General features: G+C 47.0%; 11 protein-coding genes across 11 annotated transcripts; 5 read left to right on the top strand and 6 right to left on the bottom strand.

Annotated features, from left to right (window-relative positions):
* Positions 1–232: 232 nt before the first annotated feature.
* Positions 233–3710, top strand: N7469_006233 (ubiquitin-ubiquitin ligase UFD2; the record flags this gene model as incomplete). Its single annotated transcript, XM_056645151.1, has 7 exons — positions 233–262; positions 330–576; positions 626–986; positions 1054–1264; positions 1318–3361; positions 3414–3563; positions 3616–3710. 7 exons carry the CDS (start codon positions 233–235, stop codon positions 3708–3710), a joined length of 3138 nt encoding a protein of 1045 aa, XP_056500389.1.
* Positions 3711–3939: 229 nt separating this feature from the next.
* Positions 3940–5131, top strand: N7469_006234 (3-oxo-5-alpha-steroid 4-dehydrogenase family protein; the record flags this gene model as incomplete). The annotated part of the gene is made up of 2 exons (XM_056645152.1): positions 3940–4053; positions 4118–5131. 2 exons carry the CDS (start codon positions 3940–3942, stop codon positions 5129–5131), a joined length of 1128 nt encoding a protein of 375 aa, XP_056500390.1.
* Positions 5132–5246: 115 nt separating this feature from the next.
* N7469_006235 (uncharacterized protein) lies at positions 5247–6671 on the bottom strand (the record flags this gene model as incomplete). Its single annotated transcript, XM_056645153.1, has 3 exons — positions 5247–6052; positions 6105–6429; positions 6489–6671. The coding sequence occupies 3 exons, from the start codon at positions 6669–6671 to the stop codon at positions 5247–5249; spliced, it is 1314 nt and encodes a 437-aa protein (XP_056500391.1).
* A 1696-nt stretch (positions 6672–8367) lies between these two features.
* N7469_006236 (uncharacterized protein) lies at positions 8368–8988 on the bottom strand (the record flags this gene model as incomplete). Its single annotated transcript, XM_056645154.1, has 1 exon — positions 8368–8988. The coding sequence occupies one exon, from the start codon at positions 8986–8988 to the stop codon at positions 8368–8370; it is 621 nt and encodes a 206-aa protein (XP_056500392.1).
* Positions 8989–9886: 898 nt separating this feature from the next.
* On the top strand, positions 9887–11271 carry N7469_006237 (uncharacterized protein; the record flags this gene model as incomplete). Its single annotated transcript, XM_056645155.1, has 4 exons — positions 9887–9951; positions 10001–10684; positions 10828–10957; positions 10999–11271. The coding sequence occupies 4 exons, from the start codon at positions 9887–9889 to the stop codon at positions 11269–11271; spliced, it is 1152 nt and encodes a 383-aa protein (XP_056500393.1).
* A 235-nt stretch (positions 11272–11506) lies between these two features.
* On the top strand, positions 11507–11801 carry N7469_006238 (uncharacterized protein; the record flags this gene model as incomplete). The annotated part of the gene is made up of 2 exons (XM_056645156.1): positions 11507–11630; positions 11746–11801. The coding sequence occupies 2 exons, from the start codon at positions 11507–11509 to the stop codon at positions 11799–11801; spliced, it is 180 nt and encodes a 59-aa protein (XP_056500394.1).
* A 223-nt stretch (positions 11802–12024) lies between these two features.
* Positions 12025–12940, bottom strand: N7469_006239 (SDR family oxidoreductase; the record flags this gene model as incomplete). The annotated part of the gene is made up of 4 exons (XM_056645157.1): positions 12025–12096; positions 12163–12250; positions 12311–12845; positions 12904–12940. The coding sequence occupies 4 exons, from the start codon at positions 12938–12940 to the stop codon at positions 12025–12027; spliced, it is 732 nt and encodes a 243-aa protein (XP_056500395.1).
* Positions 12941–14721: 1781 nt separating this feature from the next.
* On the top strand, positions 14722–16672 carry N7469_006240 (DUF4246 domain-containing protein; the record flags this gene model as incomplete). The annotated part of the gene is made up of 3 exons (XM_056645158.1): positions 14722–14810; positions 14882–15974; positions 16046–16672. 3 exons carry the CDS (start codon positions 14722–14724, stop codon positions 16670–16672), a joined length of 1809 nt encoding a protein of 602 aa, XP_056500396.1.
* A 342-nt stretch (positions 16673–17014) lies between these two features.
* N7469_006241 (uncharacterized protein) lies at positions 17015–17581 on the bottom strand (the record flags this gene model as incomplete). The annotated part of the gene is made up of 2 exons (XM_056645159.1): positions 17015–17125; positions 17216–17581. 2 exons carry the CDS (start codon positions 17579–17581, stop codon positions 17015–17017), a joined length of 477 nt encoding a protein of 158 aa, XP_056500397.1.
* Positions 17582–19679: 2098 nt separating this feature from the next.
* On the bottom strand, positions 19680–22297 carry N7469_006242 (5-methyltetrahydropteroyltriglutamate--homocysteine S-methyltransferase; the record flags this gene model as incomplete). The annotated part of the gene is made up of 5 exons (XM_056645160.1): positions 22198–22297; positions 21924–22141; positions 20654–21901; positions 20520–20550; positions 19680–20457 (listed from the first exon to the last, which is right to left on the bottom strand). The coding sequence occupies exons 1-5, from the start codon at positions 22206–22208 to the stop codon at positions 19680–19682; spliced, it is 2286 nt and encodes a 761-aa protein (XP_056500398.1). The 5' UTR covers positions 22209–22297.
* A 981-nt stretch (positions 22298–23278) lies between these two features.
* On the bottom strand, positions 23279–23819 carry N7469_006243 (uncharacterized protein; the record flags this gene model as incomplete). The annotated part of the gene is made up of 3 exons (XM_056645161.1): positions 23279–23411; positions 23509–23653; positions 23717–23819. 3 exons carry the CDS (start codon positions 23817–23819, stop codon positions 23279–23281), a joined length of 381 nt encoding a protein of 126 aa, XP_056500399.1.
* Positions 23820–24550: the final 731 nt, after the last annotated feature.

The following is a 24550-nucleotide window of genomic DNA, read 5'->3' on the forward strand; positions in this document are numbered from 1 at the left end:
TTGGAATTACAAATCGGGGATCCCTCGTTGTTGCTATTCCCCTTGCTCGTTCTGGCGTTGCTCATTCATCTCAGCAGCTTGTTGGCGACATTCATTGTGGCGGGCCCAGTACGATTCTCACTAGCCCACCTTGAGAAGTCGCTTTCACACCCATCCCCGCACCATACAATCGCAACAGCTTGATATTTGCCTTATCTGCTGTCCACCCCGGTAGCCTTGCTCGGAATTCACTATGTCAGACTCACTTTCTGATGCGGACAAGGTTAGTTCCTCCTCGCCTGATCTTGTTTCGTTTCTCCCAGTGGCTGACTTGAGCTATCCTCCCCCAGATCCGCAACAAGCGCCTTGCAAAGCTATCAAACCCGAATCCATCACCCGCTGCTAGTGATGGAGCATCAGAATTGCCACCGACTTCCTCCCATGCATCGCCCACTCACTCCCCGTTGCGGACAACCCAACCAAAGCCCGAGTTCCCAAGTGCGTCAGCTTCCGCATCACAGACACCACAGAATCCGGAGGGGAAACGCATAAAAATCACACCATCCGCTTCTTCGACTGCGACGCCAGAACGACCAGGTTCAAACACACCATCGAACGCAGGAACTCCCCCCGCCGGCCAAGATAGAGACCATCGAAACGTTCGAGGATCGCACCTTGAGTGCAGTGTTTAGGCTCACATTGAAGGAAGAGGGACAGACCGGGCAACGAGTCTATCTCCCTGGTCTAAGTAATGAGTTGCAGGACGAGGGCAAGGAATTGCGCATTGAAACGGCCCTCTTGGACCAGGCATTACTAGAGGGTGCTTCGAAGGCGGAACCCCAGCGCCCACTGAATTATCTTCTCCCATGCTGGAAGCGTATTACCAAGCTTCAAAAGCAATTCCGACGAACACGAGACGATGATCCCAAGTTCCAAGTTCTCTGCGAAGCTAGGCGGCTATGTATGAGCTACTGCATCTTTGCAATGACCATGCCAGAAATGTTCGGGTATGTTTGGATGTTTTGATTATTTCTGATCACGCGCAGGAATGATGGTTAATCAGGACTATCTTAGTGTGAACTCGCCCCAGCGATCCCCCTTAGCCTCGCACTTGTTGTTAGACCCCGAGGACGACAAGGGTGTGGATTTCGAGTTCATTGGCGAGGCCGTCAAGAGATTCGAAGAAGATGATAGCATCAAACCTGCATTCATCGCTGCCGTTGAGGAATTGAGCGCGGAGCTTTCCAATAAGGACGTCAATGATGATTACAAGCCCTACGCTATTGTTCGTTGAATTGGCTCATCTAATATGGAATGATTTACTGACGTCTTCTATAGGCACTTCGCAATCTTGTTCGCCATCCAATTATAGCAGCCGCCATTACTGAGTCATCTATATTCAATGCCTCCAAAGATCCAGCTCAATTTGAGAAAGTCACCCTTCTGGGGCCCTGGTTCCGCCTATCACCTCTCCAGGGTAAAGTGACGATGTCGTATTTCTCTAGCCCCAAAAGCCGAGACCAAGCATATATTATGAACGCACAACGGTCTCTTCGGATGACACAGCAATTACTTAGCTCCGATTTACTGGATGTAATCAACCACTTGATCCGTGCTTCGAAGGAAGCTCGCGATCGCGTCCTTGACTGGTTTGCGACTGCATTGAACATTAACCATAAGCGACGGGCCATGCAAGTCGACCCGGAGACAGTTTCATCAGATGGATTTATGTTCAACATAACCACTTGTTTGGACCAACTCTGTGAGCCATTCATGGATGCAAGCTTCACAAAAATTGATAGGATCGATGCTCAATATCTTCATCGGGATTCCAGGGTAGATATGCGAGAAGAAACCAAAATTAACGCAGACCAGCATGCTTCCGACGCATTCTACTCCAAGAAGGTGGACGGCTCATCCAACTTCATTACCGAAATTTTCTTCTTAACAGTCGCAGCCCATCACTATGGTAGTGAATCGTTGACTGAGAAGTTGGAACAATTGGAAAAGGATCTCAGGCAGATGGAGTCCCAAATTACCAAATTTGAACTCGAACGTCACCGATGGACTAACAACCCCAGTCAGCTGCGCATGTTTGAGCAAGCTTTGAAGAGATTCAAGGATAAGTTCGATCTTGGATTGGCCTTGAAGTACAGCTTACAGGGTGTCCTAATTGATGACCAGTGGCAGGCCCGCTCGATGCTGTTCATGCGATACGTCACCGTCTGGTTGTTGAGACTTGTGTCTGGAGTAAACTTCCCTCAGCAGCCCATCAAGCTGCCTCTACCCGAGCAGCAGCCCGAAATTTTCAAGTGCCTGCCAGAGTACTTCTTAAATGACATTGTGAGCAACTTCAAATTTATCACGTGGTGCATGCCGCAGATCATCACTGCTACCCAGGGAGACGAACTGGTCATTCTCTGCATTACCCTTCTGGAGAGCTCAGCGTATATCAAGAACCCCTATCTCAAAGCCGGACTCGTCTCGATTATGCACCGTGGTACAATCAGGATGCGGCCGGGTGGTAGAGGTGTACTGGAGGACCTCCTCAACTCACTTGAATTCGCCAATGAATATCTCTTGCATGCTGTTATGAAATTCTACATCGAGGCCGAGCACACCGGCACAAACACACAATTCTTTGACAAGTTCAACATCCGGTACGAGATATTCCAGATTATTAAGTGCATCTGGCCCAATACTCTCTACCGGGAGAAGCTATCCAACCAGGCCAATCAGAACCTTGACTTTTTTGTTCAGTTCGTCAATATGCTTCTGAATGACGTGACGTACGTGTTAGACGAGTCATTTGGCGCTTTCAAGACCATATATAGCACTCAGACAGAGCTCAACCGGGAGGGTAGCTCAATGGATCAAGCCACTCGCCAACAACGAGAAGAACATCTGGCCACCGCACAGCGGAGCGCCAAGTCCTATATGCAGTTGACCAACGAGACGGTAGCCATGTTGAAGCTATTCACGGACGCATTAGCGGACTCGTTCACCATGCCAGAAATTGTCCAGCGTCTGGCTGACATGTTGGACTATAACCTTGATACCATGGTCGGTCCCAAGAGCTCAACCTTGCGTGTGGACAACCTTTCAGAATATGGGTTCAACCCTCGCGCCCTCCTCAGTGAAATCACGGACGTGTATCTCAACTTGATGTCCAAGCAGAACTTCATTGTCGCGGTTGCCCGTGATGGCCGATCGTACAAGCCAGCCAACTTTGAGAAAGCCGCCGAAATTATGCGCAAATGGTCGCTGAAAGGCGAGGAAGAGTTGCACCGTTGGAGTCAGCTGCAGAAGAGAGTCCAAAATGCCAAGGCGGAGGATGAACAGGCGGAGGAAGACTTGGGCGAGATCCCGGACGATTTCTTGGGTAAATCAACCTCTACACCCGTAGTCAATGGAACTCTACTAACTTTTAATAGATCCCCTTATGTATACCCTCATGGAAGACCCAGTCATCCTTCCCAACTCACGAATGTCTATCGACCGATCTACCATTCGCTCTCACTTACTAAGTGACCCTCACGATCCATTCAACCGTGTCCCATTGACCATGGAAGACGTGATACCTGGTAAGACTCCGTGTCCTTTGTGTACAACGCATGCAGAGCTGACACTCCCCAGACACTCAGCTCAAGGCCCGAATTGAGGCATTTAAGAAGGAGCGGAGGGGTAAAGGTGGTACTACAGGAGAACAGATGGACACTACAGTGGGTTGAACAGATATAATGGAGATCAGACATCATGTTGGGAACCCCTTCTCATATAGTAGAAATGTAGCCAATGCAATACAGCTAGTAACTACTGAAGCTTATCCATGACCGCTTACCAAATCGGGCATATTTGGTTACATCACCAGACTTTCTTCAGGCGATTCCACTTTAAACAAGCTTCTCCTTCTCCCGCCGTAATTTCCTCCCTTAACATATTTCACTCTTGGGATTCATCATGGGCGCAGCTCTATCCACCATCCGGGCGTCTACGCCCGCGATGGCAGAGTTATATCCCATATCTCTATCCGCCTACAACTTTGTCCTGACAGTCTTTCAATACTTCCCATTGGTAAGTAAACAAAGGCAAGATTAGAAGAATTGGAATTGAACTCCCACCTAACATTCCCTCCCAGGTCTCGTTAATTCAATGGCTGATCTCTTGGCACCCAGCCGGCAAAACATCCATGCAAAATTCAATCTTCAATATGCCCGGCCGCATAGGATGGTTCTTAATGGAAATCGCCGGCCCACTAAATTTGATCTACAACCTCGGCATCTCATCGCCTTCATTCTCGGAACTCCCAATAGCTAATCAGCTTATTGCGGCATTGTATTGTATACATTATGCAAACCGCGCTATCATCTCCCCTTTTTTCTCGGCACCAAGCATGTCCCCCATGCACTTGTTTGTTGTGTCAAGTGCGGTTTTATTTAACTGGTTCAATTCTTCTTGTCTGGTTGGTTGGATTCGAGGATTCGAGATTCCTATTCCTGGCTTCGCGACTAATGGCGCCGAAACAATTCAATCTTCTTCTCCGTTGATATCGGCACTGCCTATTCTTGGAACTGCAGTGTTTGCCCTCGGAATGGCTGGCAATATTTATTCTGAGACTTCCCTTTTCCGGATGAGGAGGTCTGAAGCTGAACAGCGCTCTTCCAAAAAATCAGATTCCAGCACATCTGGTTCTAGAGATGGTGGTAATAAATATGATAAGGTCTATGTGATTCCCCCTATGAAGGGTGTCTTCCGTTCTATTTTGTACCCGCACTATGTCTGTGAATGGTTAGAGTGGATGGGCTTCGCGATTGCTGGCCTTGCGGTTTATCCTCTTTCTGTGTCCGCCAAGACGAGTACTGTTGCCACTTCCGTTGCACCTCCGTTGAGAGCTGCACCTTGGTTGATGCCATTTGCTTCCGTGGCAGATCGATGTGGGTTACCGCTACCTTTGCCAGCGATTATATTTGTGGTTAACGCAGTTGCAAATATGCTCCCTCATGCAAGATGGGGACGGAAGTGGTATGTTGAGAAATTTGGAGAGAAAGGTGTTGCTGGTAGGGGGGGCGGTTGTCCCGTGGTGCCCTTGGATGTAGTCGGTCTATTGATGACATTGGAGGGGGACAATTTGTCACTATTGTCTCTCGATTAAGACATACTGTATCAAGACATGAAAGATCAAAGCATAAATATATTTATCATTGATAGGTATATTTGTTCAAGTCGTATAGCCAGTATAATGGCTTTTCAAAACACACATTAGGGCATTAAAGAGTAAGATTCACCATCGCGACAGCGACCAACATCACACACATTGTCAGTCCACTGCCAACTCCTGAGCTGGCCGAGCTTTTCTTCGCACCAGGAACACCGTTCTTCCCAGATTTAATCTCGACAATATCATCCGGAACAATAAAACTGTTTCTCTTCGCCAGAGAGACCTCGCCATTCTCCAAGTCAAAGACCGAATAAATGAGGCTCATGAAATTCGTCCCAAGAACAATGCTCCCCTGCTTCTGGAGATCCTTGTCCACATTCTCGGCGATCGTGAAAAAGCAAGTATCATCCTCAGTGCTATATCCACCTGCATCAAGCATATCACTTTGATGGCCGATGAACTCATCTAGGTAGAACTGAAGTTCCAAATCTCCAAACTTGAATTCGATCGTTGCATTCTCGCTGACAGAACTGCATGAGAAGTTCACTTGGCCCAGTTCATCTGGAACAGAAACATTGCTGAAGTGTGAAGTCAGGGCTTCCACGATGGCTTTAGGCGCGTAGGTCATTGCGATCCTGTTGTCGAAGACAGCGTCAATTGGGAATTCACTCGAGGCTGCTGATGTGCCATTGATTGAAATCCCATCCATGTTAATACGGAGAGCTTTTGATAGGTCAGACCCATTGACTATGGGGAATGTGTGTAGTGAGCCGTTGTATTTGGCCTTGTTGACGCCGCCGAATAGCACGCTTTCGGACCAGAGGCTGAAAGCCGGGGAATTGATGGCACCTGCATCGACTAGGGCTTGAGTCAGAGAGGTGGAAGATGTATTTCCATATCCGAGGCCCAACGTATCTAGGGAATCATGTTAGTGAGATTATTTAAAGAAGAGATATCTTCAACTCACTAGAAGTAACAGCATTACCTCCAACAATGCCCATCTTCATATTATCCACTTTGACACCACCGATCGTCAAAACATCGGTGACAAAGTCGCCGTTCGTGATCACGCCGTTATCATCGTAGGAGAATTTCTCATCGAGCTTTTTGGCGGTTGTCGAGGTAGACTGATTGTAACCTCCATATCCATCGCAAGAGGAAGGATCCTTGTAAAGCTGGCATTCCCAATTATCCGCACTCATCAGCCAACATCCATTACCGTATGTCTGCAAATAAGCCTTGAAGGTCTGAGGTGGACTGCCGAATGTGAAATTGGCATAATAGGCATAGAACTGAAAGGAAGGGTTAGTTTGAGTCTGATACGAAGATGACAGTCCAATTCTAGACTTACATCAGAAACTTTGTCGGTCAAGTTGATATTAAGGAAATCCGATCTTTTGGTTATTTGATGTGAGATATCTTCTTTGATCAACGGTACTTCAAAGACAGCCGGACTGTTTCTCTTTTCTAAGACCAATGCATTGGACAAGGAGCCCCCAGCCAAGCCAAGCAGCCAAGCCGACCCACAGCGCATGGTGATCGATTTGTATTTGATAGAGGTTCAAAGAAATGGCTAGAGATCTGAAGGTGTGTACGACAAACAAAAACCACGACCTTGACCTCGGGAGTCTGTGCAATTTTAAATCTGGACAAAGTAGCACGGAGGGGCAATAAGAGAGAGAAAGAAAAAAGGTCGGCGAGCCGAAGAGAGCCTCATTCCCATCCAGGAATAGAACGGAGCGTGGAAATCCCCTAGCGCTGAAAATATTACATATGTACAGTGAACACTACATTAGTTTCTCAACTAGCTAGATCTGGCTAAATAAATTTCACTAGGAATGGTTCATATTTCCAAGCTTCGAATATGGAGTACTTCCTTGTGTTTTAACTGGCCCACGCATCGCCCTAAGACCCTGCCAAGATTTACTAATAGCTAAATCTCGCACTTGAGGGCCATTCTTAGCCGAGCATCAAATATACCAAATCATATGTCCCGGATAATGACTGGCAACTTTTGGCTTTTTCTTTCCGTTTTAGTGCTCATCCTTTCGCCTCTTTTACTCTCTGAGTAGAATTGAAGCACGCCCCTGACCGGCCTGAGCTCATCAATGATTATTATATCCCCAAAGCGGTCACTCACTGAGCCTGCCCTGAGCACCATGATTAGATCACTGACCCTGACCTGATCGATCACAGATTGCTAATTAAGCTCTTGCGGCTCGGTCAGTCAGAGAAAGCGGGCTCAATCAAACGCAGTATACATAGTAGTAGCTCGACCACTATATAAGAATTAGTGTTATAGAATTACCATTGACTGGCGATCTTTCCCTTTAGAAACAGATCGTACCTAATTAAATTTGTTCTTTTGAGAAATCAAAGTTTATTAGAATCTAATATTCCTAAAAGTAGCCTTATTCTCCCAACATATTCATCTAATTAAGGAGAACTATACAGACAGATATGATGAGGGACCAAGGCATCGGCCCCTAGTATAAGTATACAGCCAAGGTTATATAGTATATATGACTCTATACCGGGTCATAGCCTGTTACAAATAGCCTGTCTCTTACCTACCGTTAGGTAACACACAGGCCAATTGTTAATGATGGTAAAAGATTCCCGTTTCAGTTTGTATGTTACACTCCTACCTGGGAGTGTATAGGCGCGCATACATTAGTCGGTTCCGATGGCAAATTTCAACCAGTTATTGGGTGGTATGATTGGATATTTTCGACTTGAGAATTCTCGCCATGGAAAATCCAAGCGTTTTTCTTTTGCCTTTGCAGATGTTATATAACTACTTGGCGTCAACTTGAATCCGAAGAGACAATAATTCCTAGCACGGAGTAGAACCAGTAAAAGACTAGTCTGTTTGGGGAATAAATTCAAAAAATTGAGCTTTATATAAACTCTGCTCCTTGATACCTTGTGAGTCACTCGTGGATCCACTTTGTAGCACTGGAAGAGTATTTGTCTTACCCTGCTGTTCTCAGATGTAGGCCATCGCCTGACATTCATCAGGATAGGATCCCCTATCTGATGTAGCGGAGGATCATTGTAATGGAATTCATTTTCATGGTGCGAGTTAGATATCACAAGGCATGCAACCTGACAAAACTGCTTTCATGATCATTCTATCTTTCTAAAATTGATATCAAACCGCCCATCGTGAATGTCCATTAGTTCAAATTAAAATCAAATATATCAAACATTATCAAGAAATTCACTCATTAGAATGCGACAACCAGCATAGCAGTAGCAGCTACCAATGCAGTCATGCTCATTTTTTCTCCAACGCGTGTACCGGCTGAGTCGGAGTCCTTCTTCGCGCCAGGGACACCATCCTTTCCTGATGAAATCTCAACAATATCATCTGCAGCATCAATATTTTTATTTCGCTTCGCCAGTGAGATCTGTTCATTATCAAGATCAAACACTGAATAAATCAAGCTGATGATATTGGAGCCAAAAATAGCCCCACCAGCTTCCCAATCATCGAATTTGTTCTCAAGAATCTGGAAAAAGCACGTATCCTTGTCGATACCTTTGGTATAAAGATCGACCCACGGTTTCACTAAAAAAAAACTACCTTGGCCGATAAACAAGTCAAGGTCGAATTCGAGGTTCAGATCGCCGAACTTGAAAGCGATGGTTGTATCGTTAGGTACAGCATTGCAAGAGAAATTGACCATTCCGTAGTCGTCAGACACAGTGGTCACGCCAATTTTAGCCTTCAAGACCTGGAACACCGACGTAGGAACATAACCCCATGTACTGCTCACATCAAAGACTGTAGCAATGGGGAATTCATCTGAGCCGTCAGAACTCCCATTAATAGAGATGCTGTCCATATTGATGCGGAGGGCCTTTCTGGGGCTACCGATCTGATCTTTACCTTGTCTCGGAGATGGGAGGCAGTCTGGAACTTTAGGATTTCCTTCTATTTTATGCTAGTCCGGAAGCCGCTGCTAATGGGAATCTGGATATACTCGAAGATGGGGACAGGCTACGTGTGGATATCTTGGTGTCTCGGGAAGAGATAGTTGAACGACAAGATGCACTCGCCAAAAGAGGGAGCCACAGGGCTCCCGAAAGCCAAACTCCTCCGCAAGAGATATTCCGAAAAGAAGTGTCTCAGTTAAGTGACGGTATTGTGATGCGTGACGCTGTGAAATATCAACGGATCATTCAACGGCACGATCAGTTGAGATACGGCCACTAACCCTGTTACTGTATCCTTGGCAAATAGGCATCTACCATCCACCATCTACAGATTTGCCCTGAACTTACCCTAAAACTCATAGATTTTCGCGAGCCCGTGTAATTCCACGCCGAATTGCCGGTCCAGATCGTACATTCGTTGTCATATTCGGGAAATTAGGCGCACCTTGGGCCATTTAGTGTATTTTCGTGAACAGCAATTGCATTCTTGCATTGCCACCACTCCCGGCTTAACACCTATTGGGTCTCTATAACTTTCTCCTGGATCCCAGAAGTTGTCAATTCGGCGAAATCTTCTATATAGATCGGTCGGGTGTCACGTGAATTATTGTCGGGCGCCGTCGGATGTCGGATGCCGCTTGTCCGCTTTGTCCGCTTTGTCCGCTTTGTCCGCTTTGGGTGAGCGGGCTTCACCATCCATTGTAAACTCCCCGACGCCAATGGTCGCGTCAGCATTTGCAAAGCTGCAATTTTCTGAATATGGAATCCGGCGCCAGAAGGCCGGTCCATCTCTCACGCTATTCCTGCATGAGCTGCAAACGCCTCAAGAAAAAATGCGATAGGAGGGAGCCGGAATGTTCTCTCTGCCAACGGTACTAGCTACCCGGGGCAGCTGCGATACAGCAACTAATTCCTTTCTAGACACGGACGATCATGCTCGTATCGCATTGTAACTGTTCCCGCTCGCCGAAATCTCACGTCTGGAGAATCTACAGACGCGCTTCCAGGTACGCCGTATAGGTCACAACAATTTGACGGTTTCCCTGCCGTGTATTTTGCGGACTCTACATTGTTCGAGCAATCTCTTGGTCAATTGCCTGGGCGAAGCTCAGATGTGGTTGCCGGCATCCAGGATTCTGCAGAAAGTCTCTCCGATATCAAGCAGTATATTGAGGTATACTTTCGTGATATCCACCCGTGGACGCCGTTTCTTTCTAAAAGAGCCATCCTGAATCAAGTTCTTAGCCCTCTTGGTGGTAATCGCGTGGACCACAGTCTACTTTTGACTGCTATTAAACTTATCGTATCAACACCTTGTGATAACGCACGCTCAGCCGCCTACTGCAAAATCAAGACTGCCTTTCTCGACGCAGAGCTGAAGGGTATTTTTACCTTAAGGCTATTGCAAGCGCAGGTACTTGTAGCACTGTATGAAATGGGACACGCTATATATCCTTCGGCTTATCTTACAGTGGGCTGTTGTGCCAAATTTGGTATTGCCCTCGGTGTCAATCGGGCAATTAATCCGAATTCCAGTGCAAGGTCTAACTCAATTGATTCCGAGGAGGAGAGGAGAACATGGTGGGCCATCATACTTTTAGATCGGTACGTCACATGCTTGCATGAATGTTCGACAGTGGAATTATTCAATCCTCCGGTTGTCTGATGATGTTACTATGGCTATACAAGCACATTTTTACACAAAATCTGGCATATATACCATTAAACGGTGTCTAATAATACTGCAGTTTGATGAACGTCGGTTGTCCAGAGAGAGCTCCCGTTACTGAGGAGCCCGAGAGTACCAGCGCTCTTCCAATAGATGACAAATTATGGGATGCGGGGCTGACTACGATGGCAAGTCTATCCTGTTCTAATGTTGGACCAATTTAATCTGGAATGACTGACAAGTCATGTAGGGAACGGAGTCTAACGGGTCTCCAACATTGTCATCGCTTCCAACGGGGGCCATGGGTCGTTTTGCCTTGACTGTGCAAGCAGCATTCTTGCTTGGGAAAGTTCTGCGGAACTTCCGTGCCCCAACAGGCGCAACAGACGGAAACTCCTTTCATGAGGAGGAAGCAAATATACTCGACAAAGCCATCCTAGCACTGACTCAAGTCTCATTGCAAGAGAGTCGGCAACGTGATATGGGGCTTTGCAGTCCTGCAACTATCTGTCATAGGTACTGAGGCCTTTCATTCCACAAAGCTTTTGTATTTGCTCGCTGACGATCATAGCGCTCGACTCATTCTGAACACTCAGATGCTTTCCTGGCTGCAGAACTCGCCAGACCATGAAGTGAGGACGGAGAGTATCTTGAACACACGACTCGCCATAGCATCAGAAATGCTCGGGCTAGCGCGGACTATAAACAGAACAGGCTTGTGTGGGCGCGAAGAAAGCTCGCCATTTTGTCTTGACGCCATGTACCGATCTGCTCTGATTTATGGCCAGCTTTCGCAGAATACAGTCATTTCGGATGCTCGTGGAGCACTAGACGAAATTAAAAGGGGACTAGAAGCTAATAATCGGCGTTGGAAGGCTGCAGGTACGGCCCGAAATTGAAGGAGAGAATACAACCCAAGGTGTGTGCTAACAAAAGACGTTCCAGGGGTCTATGCGCAACTTATCCAGGCAAGGGACATCGCAAATTTGTTTTAAAGCGTCTGCACCCTTCGGTGGTGCATCTTCGACTACAATTGTCAGTTGTCAAGTTTAAATGCATGTCGTGAAAGCAGACAGCTATTCTTTTTATTTTTTATTAATACCAGACCGCAAAAAGAGAAACAGGAAAAAGTGTTCCGCCTGTCATAACAGATCAACCACTACCTAAATCGGGACCCATGAACAATATGAATTCATGATTTCACAAAAAACCACGTCTGGCCTCATTTGACATTTTCAAGCGTTTGATATTGGATAATCGATGTATCAGACAGGTCCTACCAGGGATGGCTCGCAGCGTCGTACCCAATGAACCGTCCAGAGGTTGCTTCTCGGGTGGAAGCTTCGATCTAGAATATGGTTAATTTTGAACATCTTTGAAGCACTTTTCAAGGATGACTTGCCTGATTAAATACACCAGCGGCACTTTCCGGTAGAGTGATAGAGGCTTCTTTGCTACCGATGGCGACGGCAATGGAGTTTCCTAACTCGGTTTTAACCCATCTAGTATCGACAGAAAATTAGTCGGATCTCAACTCTCTGAGCTTTGAAGGCACTACATACCCAGGATGGATGGGGAATGCAATCAACTGCGGATTCTCATGGTGAATCTTCGCCGTAAAGAAGTTTACAGCTGCCTTTGACATTCCATACGCGACGTTAGGAATCTTCAAACTCTTCTGGAGCTCGACACTGCCGAGCACAGTTGAGATCACCACGAATCTGGGAGTTGATGCTTTGAACAGAAGGGCCTGGGTAGCTTGAAACAGGCGGAAGGGACCAAGTGAGTTCACTTCGAAATGTTCTTCCACCTCTTTGGCTGGAGTGTCGACGACGAGGCCCCAATATTTTCCGATGCCTGCATTTGCGACCACCGTGTCGAGTTTCGTGATACCGAAATCCGATTGGAGCCGTGATACTGCAGCTTCAGCATCGGTTGGAGAGGTACTGTCAAGCTGAATCACAATGAGACGCGAACCTTGGCCTACAGGAAGCGTCTTCAATTCGACTGCTGAGGGATGATTGACATCACGCACTCCAGCGATGACGGTTGTGGATGGCTGGGCAAGGTACATTTTCAACAGCTCAAATCCAATGCCTGTAACCTGTGTCAGTATTAAAACTTCAACGTCTCTCTTTCCAATCTCATGACAGACCTCTGTTGGAGCCAGTGATTAGTACCGAGGTGGCCATATTCAGCGAAGATAAATGTCAAGACAAAGTCTTCCGGGTTTTGAAATAGATGTAGCGAGACTTTCGAACAAACATAATGCAAGCTTTAGCCTTCCTTTTTATATTAAACTGCTCCCCATTCCTGGATTACAAGAATGGACTCGGCAGAATACGCCTCTGCTGTTTGTAATCACCTCGCGGGATTTATGGCGGAGCGTCGGACAATTTGTCGGGAGCGGGCATGTCGGGGTTCATGCGGGACTTTCGGGCATATCTGCCGCCACCCGCTCGGGCTATTTCATTCTTGGGTGTATGATCGCCTCTATGACTTGTACTGAGCTCGGAAACAAACATACACGGAGCTGCGGTCACCAATTACTCTCAGCGGAGTGGACCTTCTGATGATCCAGATCGCTGTGCTCACATTACGTTCCCCCTGGGGATCGGCAGCTCCAGATTCCTTTCCGGACGCCTCTGCATCTTTCTCTCCAATGCACTTGACAATTAGAAATTAAACAGTTAGACTATAGAAAAATCTGAATCATTAACTATGACTAGCTACTATCGACTTCCAGAAGGTACTACTATATTGGCTCGGACAGATGATCTGACTAACTGTCAAGACTACGTCAACTGCCCTGGAGTCCTGTCTATGTTTACTTTAGATACTGAAAGGACTGCATCTCATTTTTCTAATCTGAATTTTAAACTCCATTTCTCTCTTTAACTCGAGTTGCCGATTCCAAAATCACACAATCAAATTCACATATGAGATCTTCAGTGGCATTGAAGAGAAAAAGATATGGGCTGACAAGTCCGCGCGCACCTTACAGCCTCACTGGGATGTACATTGTAACCACCCATTCTGGTCCCTTTGGGATATACAACCATTTCTACCAACAGAATCAGGTCCTGAGCCATGATAGCGTGGGCATTGCACCTCATGACCAGTACTAAATTAACAATATCTTGGTACTATCTTTCCCTTGCTCTTAAATTGATATTTCTTCCTTCTCTTTTTCTTCCTCCCCCTCCTCATCATGATATTCAGCAAGACTGAATATCTTCAATGTAGAAAGGTACTACATAATATCTGGCGTTCGTACCCGAGATCTGCTGCTCATCTAGCTTTAGCTTTGACATCAGGGAATCACATTCGGCAGATCAGAACCTCGTTTCCAGCTTCACATTTCTTTTTTTTTGTCTATAGAAACACTTCGCTCTGGCTGCTAAAGTGGTGTCTGACTTCAAATGACAGAGACTACCAACGATCTCGGGAGCATCAACGCTATCAAGGTAACATGATATCTCCAAATATCCCATCCAACAGCGCCAAGCCATATTAAGTCAAATGGTCCACCACCTCTTCTTGGCAAGCACCCATACCAATCATCTCTCTCAGCAATCTTCCAATGTCTCATTGATCCCCAGTGGCAGCCTGATAGTTGCCTCGACGCTAGTGCAAGACAATTGAGGATAAAATGCCACCGCAGCCGCAATTTTTGAAGTTTTAGAAAAATATCAGCATCCGAGCTTCGATATTCGCAATGGATCCTACACACGAATGGTTCCAAACCCAAATGCCTGGATTCAATGTGCCCTTGAATTCTGCACCGGCTGTGAGCTTTATAATGTTCCACGGCTGTATTTACTGGCGAATGCTGACCAGTCCAGCCAAATATCAACGAGCTGCGTCGGCGGTGGTACCCGATTGATTTCGAAAGCAGCATTGAGTGGGTCCCGATCATCAATGGGTGTCTACATATAAACGATGATGCTGATATACTATCTTGTCTAGCGATATGTTGAAGAGGGGAACCACCTTGACTCATATCTCCAAGGGCTTCGATAACGCACTGGATCCAAATCATCTGCAAGATGAAAGACTTGAGTGCGTTGACCACTAATATTCAATTTGCATGCGATCATTCATTCTGACATTATATTCCTTCTTTCCTCTAGCAAGCTTCTTGTCAAGAGAGAAATCATTATGATGCAGGTAATGAACACGATCACTGACAAGCCCGAGTGGGAACGAAAGGTCTTTGACGTGACCATCACCAACAAATGGCGCGAAGAAATCGCCCAGAGTGGACAAGATGTTACGCCCAAAATGATGGACTGGATCATCAAAGAACTTCAGTGGAAGACATCTTGTCTCGAGAAACATGGATACTTCGAGGTCTTTGAGAATGTAATCAAGTCGGATACCGCCGTTTCAAAAGAGCTTCAGGATGCGCTTAAAGAAGCAGTGAAGCCTCTCGAGGATGTTCCCGAGGACAAGAAAGACTACCACCCTGGCTCTGATGACAAGGTACTGGACCTCGTGCACCCGTCTCTCTTCCCGGTTCTCTATGGCAAAACGCGAGTCCTTCCTGATAAGGTGCTCGGCCTCGAAGACTGCCTTGATTATATAGGGAAAGGCGAGGTCATTCCCACTCCCTCCGACAGCGAGCCTGCGGCCAACTCTAGTGATAAGCACCGCAGGAGAGAAGTATCGGACCTACCAGTGCTGAGCAATAAATTCCAATGGATGCCATGTGACATATATATCTCAAAAGATGGAGAGTGTCACATATTGTCTTATATAAACAACGCTCATCCAGTCAAGCACCGCACGCTATACCAAGCTATTGAAACTATCATTTCACGAACTGTACCCCTGTGGGAAGCATCTCTTACTGAAAAGGATCACCCCAAGAGAATCTCGTACAACAACGTGGAATGGGAAGAAGGCTATGGTGAGGACGAGTTTCCGGAATGGGACGAAGAGGAGGAAGAGTATGACGGAAATGGTGATTTTCAGGAATACCTGAAGCACAATAGAGACCATTATGAGCGCCAAAGGGGATACCAGGCTACTCGCAGAGTCAAAATCCCCGAGCCAGGGGAGTTCAAAATCCCTGAGCCAGACAAATACCGGGTGCAGCCTATCAACTTCCGAACAGACTTCTGTCATCGCAAATTACAGGTTATTGTCAAATTGGCGAATATTGAGCTGACACCCGCGAAACCTGAATACGAGGGTGGAAGCTGGCATATTGAGGGCCAACTCGTGAGTTTAATCTATCTCTCAGTGCTCATTCCCTCAATACCTCGAATCATACCTTACCTTGTATCACATAGAACGAACGCATCGTGGCTTCGGCAATCTACTACTACGATAGTGATAACATCACTAACAGCTCGCTCGTTTTCCGCCATCGCGGAATGGATAACTACATGGACGACCTTGACTATGAACAAGATCAACACCAATTCATGCAACAGGTATATGGCTTTCCCATCGAATTGGAAAACAACAGCCCCTGCCTGACGACGCAAGAACTCGGCAGCGTGATCTCCAAGGAGGGTAGACTCATTACCTTTCCCAATACGCTTCAGCACTGCGTAAGTCCGTTTTCATTGGAGGATCGGTCCAGGCCTGGTCATCGCAAGATCCTCGCATTGTTCTTGGTCGATCCGCACCGACGAATTATTTCTTCGGCTAATGTGCCGCCGCAACAAAAGGATTGGAAAGAGAATAAGGAGGCCTCTACTGAGAATGAGACACTTGTCGAGAATCAGAGCTCTGATCGGTCTGCAAAAAGGCAGAAGGTCGATAAGGCTGCAGTGGAAACGATTGAATGTCCGGTAATGACTTTAGAAGAAGCTAAAGCGTACCGACTTGAGCTTATGAAAGAGCGTGGCCTCACATCTGCGAAACAGAACAAGGAGTTCCAAGAGGGTTATTTCAGCCTCTGTGAACATTAGGCATTAAAAATGGAGTCAATGGAACATATTTTAGTATGTAGTGCTACGTGGAAAGGCTCGGAAACAATTTGAAATAGTAAGAAAGAAGGAATTGCATATCAAAACAGGGTTTAAGGAACGGTTTGAAAATGCTATGCAGGTCTTCCGAGGTGGAAAGATGAGATATCGCGGTGTCTTGGTTCATTTGAATCTTAGGGGCCATTAAACCTTCGAAGAGGATGTGTAGATAGAACAGTAGAATGATAGTATATCTTAGAAAGTGGGATCGCAGGCCATTAAGTTGATTTGAATGATTTAGGGATCGTCATTCCATTTCCTTTGACCTACTTATCATAGAAAGATTCAGTCGGACTCCAGCTCTTTCATCAGCTCTATAAAATCTTCGTCTCCCCCTTCGGCAAGCTTTTTAAACTGGGCTTTATTGGCCTCCAGCCAGTCATCCTCTTCTCCGGTCTATTATTGACAACAGTTTATTAGCTAACTGGGATATTCTTCATCCTTATACTTTGCCTCTTCCTCCCAGGTAGACCCAATACAACATACCTTAGGTCGTGCAAGACCTGCTTCAAGAGCAGTTGTCAAAGCACCCATCACCCATATAGTTCGCAAGCTCTCGTCGTCCTCATTTCCCACGATTTGTTCCCATTCAGCGGCTATTGCGCGACAATGCTCAATGTAACTTTCATTGGTTCGATTGCTTCCAGCTCGGGTGCGCAAGATGACGCGGTTGTATTTTCGCCTGTGTCCACCACGGAACACTACCTGATTGCTCGCATCCGTGAAGCGAACATTGACGAAATAACGCGGTGTGTTGAATCTTTTGGCATGGAGGTTGGTGAATGCTTCTGCCAATGCTTCCTGCTGGGCACAGGTTAAGGGGCAGACATATTCCACGTCATAAAGAGGCATTTTGACGATAACCAGAGATTTGAGACGGGCTCTTGCAAAGGCAGTAACCGAGGGAGATGGGGTTTGATTCAAAATTCTATAAAAATTGCGCCAATATCTGCAGCTTTATGTATAGTCTGACGAGTGGAGACAGATGCATTGCTGTACTAATTATCGAGCACCAGAGATCTCCCTGCCAAATAGATTCTCCAGAATTCACCCATTGGATATGAATCAACGAAAGGGATTTCCGGGCATCTACTAGTGAAACGGGATAGGATGCTCGAGGCAGCACGGTCGGTACGTGCAGGTCGAATGGGGTAGAAGGATGAGGGTAAACAACACCCCAACTAGGGCTAACTGCTGGCACTATCTCGAATAGGCTGGAACTCCTCTAAATTGACTCTGGGTGATGCTAAAGATGCTATCTAAAATGGATGTATATAAGCTCCCTTCCAAATAAGGCCAACTTCCTTACATAATCCCTATACTGGTGGGCAGGCCGATACTCCCCACTACACTAGATAGAATCAATTTGCCAGGAACTTGATAATGAGTGGGGTCGCGCGGATGGTTGGTGGCTGTGGCGAGTTGCGGCGAGTTGCGGCGAATTCGGACCGCGGCCGATACGGTAAGTCGCGAAGTGTTCGATCAAGAACTGTTAATTTCTAGCCATTGAAAATTATAGTTTTCAGAGTACCCTCGTAAATAAACTAGTGAGTAAGCACTACAAAATCATTCATCAAAGACGGAATGGTCTAATTAACATGAGTTTGCTGAAATCTCTGAGATATCAAACCGTAGGGATGGATCTAAATGTAAAGCACAGTAGTACTGTGGCACGCAACGCGTCATTACCTAATGACGAGCAACAGGTAGACATCCTACTATTCAGTCGAGGGTCTCATTCTGTGTTTTGACCCTTTGGTTACCCCTGCCATCAGAACTTCATTCTTTGAAAGGGGCGTTCTGGTAATTCATATCGAAATTCGAATGTGTATGCTAACCAGAAGACAAGAAAAGGACTAACTAGAACATCGCTTTTAAAGTTTGACATTATACAGAGGACTCATCTCACAAGAACACTTTATGACTTCTGACGGCATTCGCTTCGCGGTGATTATGCCTGGGGAACAGACTCACCTGTTCTTCAGTACGTGAATCCTCGATAGACTTGCTCCATGAAAAGCTGGTTCGATCCAGGAATACCATCCTGAATGAAATGCATAGTGTACCCATTCGTCACCTGGAATAGGATGAGTGCCAAAAAGTTGTTAGCTCCATCTTCAAAATTTCCCGCTGGTTAAAATCACTTGCTGATAGAATGCTGGCTACATCCCGCTGTCGCTCACAAAACAAGCAGGCATCTGAACTCCGGGATCTACTCTCGTTGATCTTTCTGAAAACAGAGTTAGCCGAGGTACGGTCTTCCATCTTGCCCAGGGAACCTGAAATTTGAGGAGAATCGATGCTGTCTTGATTTTGGCAGATAGATGTAGACCATGTGAAAGAGGGGAAGAAGAGGATACATTTGAGGCAATAATGTATAGAATCTTGGAGCGATACTGTCCATTCACTGACATGATTGCCTGAAAAGGATGGCTTGCAGTGTATTGTAGAGCAACAAACAGTAGGACAGTTAGGGTTGATCTATCAAAATGGTCCAGCTATCTTCGTCACCGTGTTTCTGCTGTTCTGCTACAAGTACTCAGATGCTTATGTGTATATACAGGGGAATGTTTAGTGTAGCATAAAGCTAGAAGTAATATTCACAGCTAACTCTACAGTAGAACAAAGTTCTTGTTTCGTTCTCCAGATCCAAGTGATAGCAACTGCTTCACAAGGATGGAAGAACCAAATTGTTGAAAGATTCGGCACCTAATAGGCGGCACCCATGTTGAAATCGTCAGTCATGTTGAAACTCCGTAAACCCGCTTTTGGTGCCCTCTAATCCGCAAAACCTTGAAACCCTATGTTGAACTTTTGGTATCATCTTCGTAATCGTCATAAAACAGAACTCCCCGTGCCAGAGGCGGCAGGTTGAGAATACCGCCCCTTGAATTAACACATTATAGGAAGTGGAACAAAGGAAAAATGAGAAATGTTAATGCGCACAGAATTACTGAGTGTACTTCTGGCGGTAGAACTTAGCAGCCTCGACCAGAGAGGTCAGCTGGCCGATAGTCTGCTCAGTGGTACGGGTCTTCAGACCGCAGTCAGGGTTGATCCAGAGCTGCTCAGGCTTGAGGTACTGGAGCATCTGCTCGATACGCTCCTTGATCTCATCCACGGAGGGAACACGAGGAGAGTGGATATCGTAGACACCAGGTCCAATGTGGGCGGGGAAACTCTGATCAACGAAGACCTGGAGGAGCTTGGCATCGGACTTGCTGTTCTCGATGGACAAAACATCGGTATCAAGGGCAGCAATAGCGTGGAAGAAGTCCTGGAATTCACTGTAGCAGAAGTGGGAGTGGACCTGGGTGCTGTCGGTGACACCAGCAGTAGACAGCTTGAAAGCATTGACAGCCCACTTAACATAAGCATCACGGGCAGCGCCAGTACGCAGAGGAAGACCCTCACGCAGGGCAGGCTCGTCGACTTGGATGACCTTGACTCCGGCCTTTTCCAGATCAAGCACCTCGTCTCTGAGAGCGAGAGCAAGCTGCTGAGCCTGGACACTCTGGTGGACATCGTCACGAGGGAATGACCATCGGAGACAGGTAATAGGACCAGTAAGCATTCCCTTCATGGGCTTCTTGGTGAGGGAGACAGCATAGGCACTCTCCTTCACGGTCATAGGAGCTGGGCGGCTGATATCACCGACAATGATTGGCGGGCGCACAGCACGACTTCCATAGCTCTGGACCCATGCATGTGTAGTGAAGACATATCCGCTAAAAAGAAATACACATTAGTACTCTGAAAATCTGGAAAACATCGTCACTCAAAAACTTACGAAAGGCGCTCTCCGAAGTATTGCACCATGTCTGTCCATTTGAAGAAGCGAGTTAGTAAAATATTCAACGAGGAAGGGTGGAAAGATAATGCGAGGGCGGCGATGAGGGCGGGTGAGAGGGGTGGAAACATTACCATTTCTTTCGGGTTCACCGTGGACGAGGACGTCAAGGTCCAGATCCTCCTGGAGTTTGACAACAGCCTGGATCTCCTTCTCGATGAACTTCTCGTACTCCTCGGGAGTGATTTCACCCTTGGTGAACTTGTTACGTTGAATACGGATCTCCTGAGTCTGGGGGAAAGAACCGATAGTAGTAGTGGGGAATAGAGGCAGCTTGATGTCCTTGGTCTGCAGGGCGATTCGGGTAGGGAAGTCAGACTTGCGGTTGTGGTCAGCCTCAGTGACGGCGGCCTGGCGAGCCTTAACGGCTGGGTCGTTGGTGCGCTTAGAAGTAGCGCGGGAGTGCATGGACTTGGCGTTGGCCTCAAGCTCAGCAGCAACAGAGGCGGGACCCTCGTTGACAGCCTTGCTGATGACAACAACTTCCTTGAGCTTCTCGACAGCGAAGCTGAACCAGTCACGGACCTCGGCATCGAGCTTCTTCTCGCTCTCGAGGGTGTGGGGGACGTGAAGCAGGGAGCTGGAGGTAGCGACAACAACACGGTCCTTTCCAAGCTTCTGAACAGCGGCCTCGACCTTCTCGATGGCAGCCTTGAAGTCGGTCTTCCAGATGTTACGACCATCGACAACACCAGCAGACAGAGTCTGGTTGGGGCCAAGGGCAGCAAGGACGGTATCGAGCTGCTCAGGGTTACGGACCAGGTCGACGTGGACAGCGTCCACATTTTGGATGGCGGAGAGAACATCAATGTTGTGCACAATATCACCAAAGTAGGTGGCGACGGTGATCTTAGGGGCGGCAGCACCGAGGCTGCCGATCTTCTCATAGGCGGGCTTGAAAGCAGCCTTGACCTTGGGGGAGATATCCAGGACGAGGACAGGCTCGTCAATCTGGACCTTCTCGGCACCAGCAGCCTTGAGCTGCTTCAACAGGTCGGCGTAGACAGGCAGAAGACCCTCGAGGAGATCAATGGGGTCAACATTCTGGCCACGGTCGGCCTTGGCGAGAGCCAGGAAGGTGACAGGTCCGACGAGGACAGGGACGGTCTTGATACCAAGCTCAAGGGCCTCCTTGAATTCGGCAACGGGCTTGGGGTTGGCGTTCAGCTTGAACTGCTGGTTCTCCTGCAGAGCGGGCTTGACAATGTGGTAGTTGGAGTCAAACCACTTAACCATCTCCAGGGCGGGGACATCGACACCATCCTTCTGGTGACCACGGCCCATAGCGAAGTACTCATCAAGGGGGGTGCAGGTTGTACTTGCTGTAGCGCTCGGGGATAGTACCGAAGAGCTGGTGGTGGTCCAGGAACTGATCGTAGAAAGCAAAGTCGTTGGAGGGGATGTTCTCAAGTCCACTGGCTTGCTGCAGCTTCCAGTGCTCAGCACGCAGACGCTTACCCTCAGCAAGGAGGTCATCGCGGGAGATCTTGCCACCCCAGTAAGCCTCAGTGGCCTTCTTCAGGTCACGGAGCTTACCCAGACGGGGGAAACCCAGAACGGAGCTAGAGGACAGTCAGACAAATAGCCAGAAAGAGGGGACATGGAGATGTAAACATACGATTGAACCATTCTGACGGATATATGTGAGAGAGGAGGAAAGGGGGAAAGAGAGAAATAAGGCGGGATCTTAAGCAAAAGATTAAGATGAGAAAGAACCCGGTGCCTTTTAGAGAATAGAAAAGAGAAGAGAAAAAGGAAGAGGGGAAGTCGAGGAAGAAGAAGGAAGAAAAATGGAGGGGGAGCAATTGAGACTAACCCAAAGGGGATAGAGGGGCAGGAGTAATCTGACTGTATGGATGTATTGAGACCGGGGATGAGTTGCGAAATGTTGGGGGCTGCGTGGAGGGGGGAAAGTGGACGAGTCCGCAGAAAAGTGCAGAGCAGGGCGGGAAATAGCGGTATGGCCAATGCAATACATACGGCGGCGGTACGAATAATACACCCCCACTGCGACAGACGCCGATCACGGAGTCAAATCACGCCATTTCGATAAAGACTTCAGTATACATTATACAGCACAGGATGATACCATAGGTAGTGTAGATATTGAGCAGAAATTGATGATCTCGGGGTGTATATGTAGTAAAAGCAATAAATAGGGTCAGCACTGGGAAGAATTATTTGTACTACATGCTTATGCACTCTGGCCATCACTAAATCTCTGTCTGCAGATAAGCCTGTATGTACGACAATCCCACCAATTGATCGCAGCCCTGAAGAGGGGTGAGATACAACAGACTTGTACCTAGAAAAGAGATCAATCTGTCATTCGGATTTTAGCAGGACTACACCAATGTCAATATACTATGTAGCTTCTCGCTATGGTGATTATAATACTAGACAATACATACTCTCAACGACAGAAGAGCCGTTGCTGCACCGCTGTTCTATTCTAACTTTTTCTCGCCCGGTCCATCTACATATAGGGCGCAAGATTATTGGGCCAATCCCGCCCCGCAAATCAGACCCTCGGGAACTCCAACTTTTACTGTACGTAGAAGTTAATAAATCGCGATAGCAAATAGTAATCATCAGAGAGTAGTTCAAATATTGAGTATATCTAAATATTAAATAGACTGAATATTATCAATCCTCAAGACGTTGGTCGTACAATATCGTCAACATAATTATTAAACATTTTATTCAGCAACACCGCGACGCTTCAGGTCTTGCAGATTAGGGACCTCCTGGTCTCCAGGTCGCTGCTCCGACTCGATCTTGATGTTATCTTCGGGGCCACCCTTGCCCTTAAATTGGTCTGCGTTGGGGAGACTATGGAGACAAAGAGTTAGTCTGGGTGCCAATCCACTGCCAATGAAAAACTGATACTAGTGCTAGTATCAGATATCAAAGGAAAGAATAAACTCACCGGCCACGGTCATCACGAGTGCCGCCCTCATCCTCAGGAATAACGCGGTGGTCACTACCAGATGCAGTAGCGCCAGGGCCGTACTTGACCTCGCCGGCCTCGGGAAATTGCTTCTCGACTAGCTCGTTGACACCTGACTCCTGGGCTATGTAATTGTTAGCTTCTGATATTACTTCAATCAGAAAGGACTGATATTCCTATCACATACCAGAGTCACTCTTGGCACCGAGACCCTGCTTGGCCTGGTAGGAGTTGAGGTTCTTCTCGGCCTCATAGGCGACGCGGCGGTTGTCTTCGAAGAAGGTAGGCATAATGGTATCAGGGCTGGGAAATATATAAAGAAATAAGAACGTGTAAGAAAGCCGGGAGAAGAAAGCCGGGAGAGGAAATGGCTCGAAGGTTGTATAGAATTGGAAGTTGAATAAGATGCAATGAAAAATTTTAGAGCATGGCACATTCATTCATCTTTATATATCCTAGTACCTACTAGGTAATCACTAGATTTTAAGGTGAAGTTGCAAGTTTAATCGCGAGTATACATCATAGGCATGTCATGCTCCTCTTTAGTAGGATATCCACCAATAGAACAAGCCTGATCCATGGATTATGACCTTCAAGATCTTGTTCAATAAAGTTGGCAGTTATGATGTATCCATATTCTGTATGACATCTGAAGCATCGATTAAGGGATACCATGAAGCTGGAATGGAAACCTGCCTAATCACTCATTCTAGTTCCTGGCGTCAACTTTAGCATGGAAGCTCACGCAGAGCCTCTAGTACAGTGGAGTAAGACCATCTCAGTCGAACAAAAGGTAACTGAACAGGGAACTACTGAAGAATGAGAGTGACCTCATTGGCTCCACTTCGAGCCCTAAGTTGATATTTCCCGATCCGGTCAGCTTTCAGGGTCCAGCCCTAGGGCTCCAGCGCGGAGCGGAACAACAAACCCCCGCAATGAGGGGAGCCGCGGGATGCAGGAGAGCCTTCTGTTGACAGTTGCGACGCGTCTCGTTGCTGCTCTCTACTGCGTTCACAGAGGT

The sequence above is a fragment of the Penicillium citrinum genome (assembly GCF_028827155.1).
Source record: "Penicillium citrinum strain IBT 23319 chromosome Unknown utg000005l:1.0-1900146.0:1.0-1900348.0, whole genome shotgun sequence".
NCBI lineage: Eukaryota > Fungi > Ascomycota > Eurotiomycetes > Eurotiales > Aspergillaceae > Penicillium > Penicillium citrinum.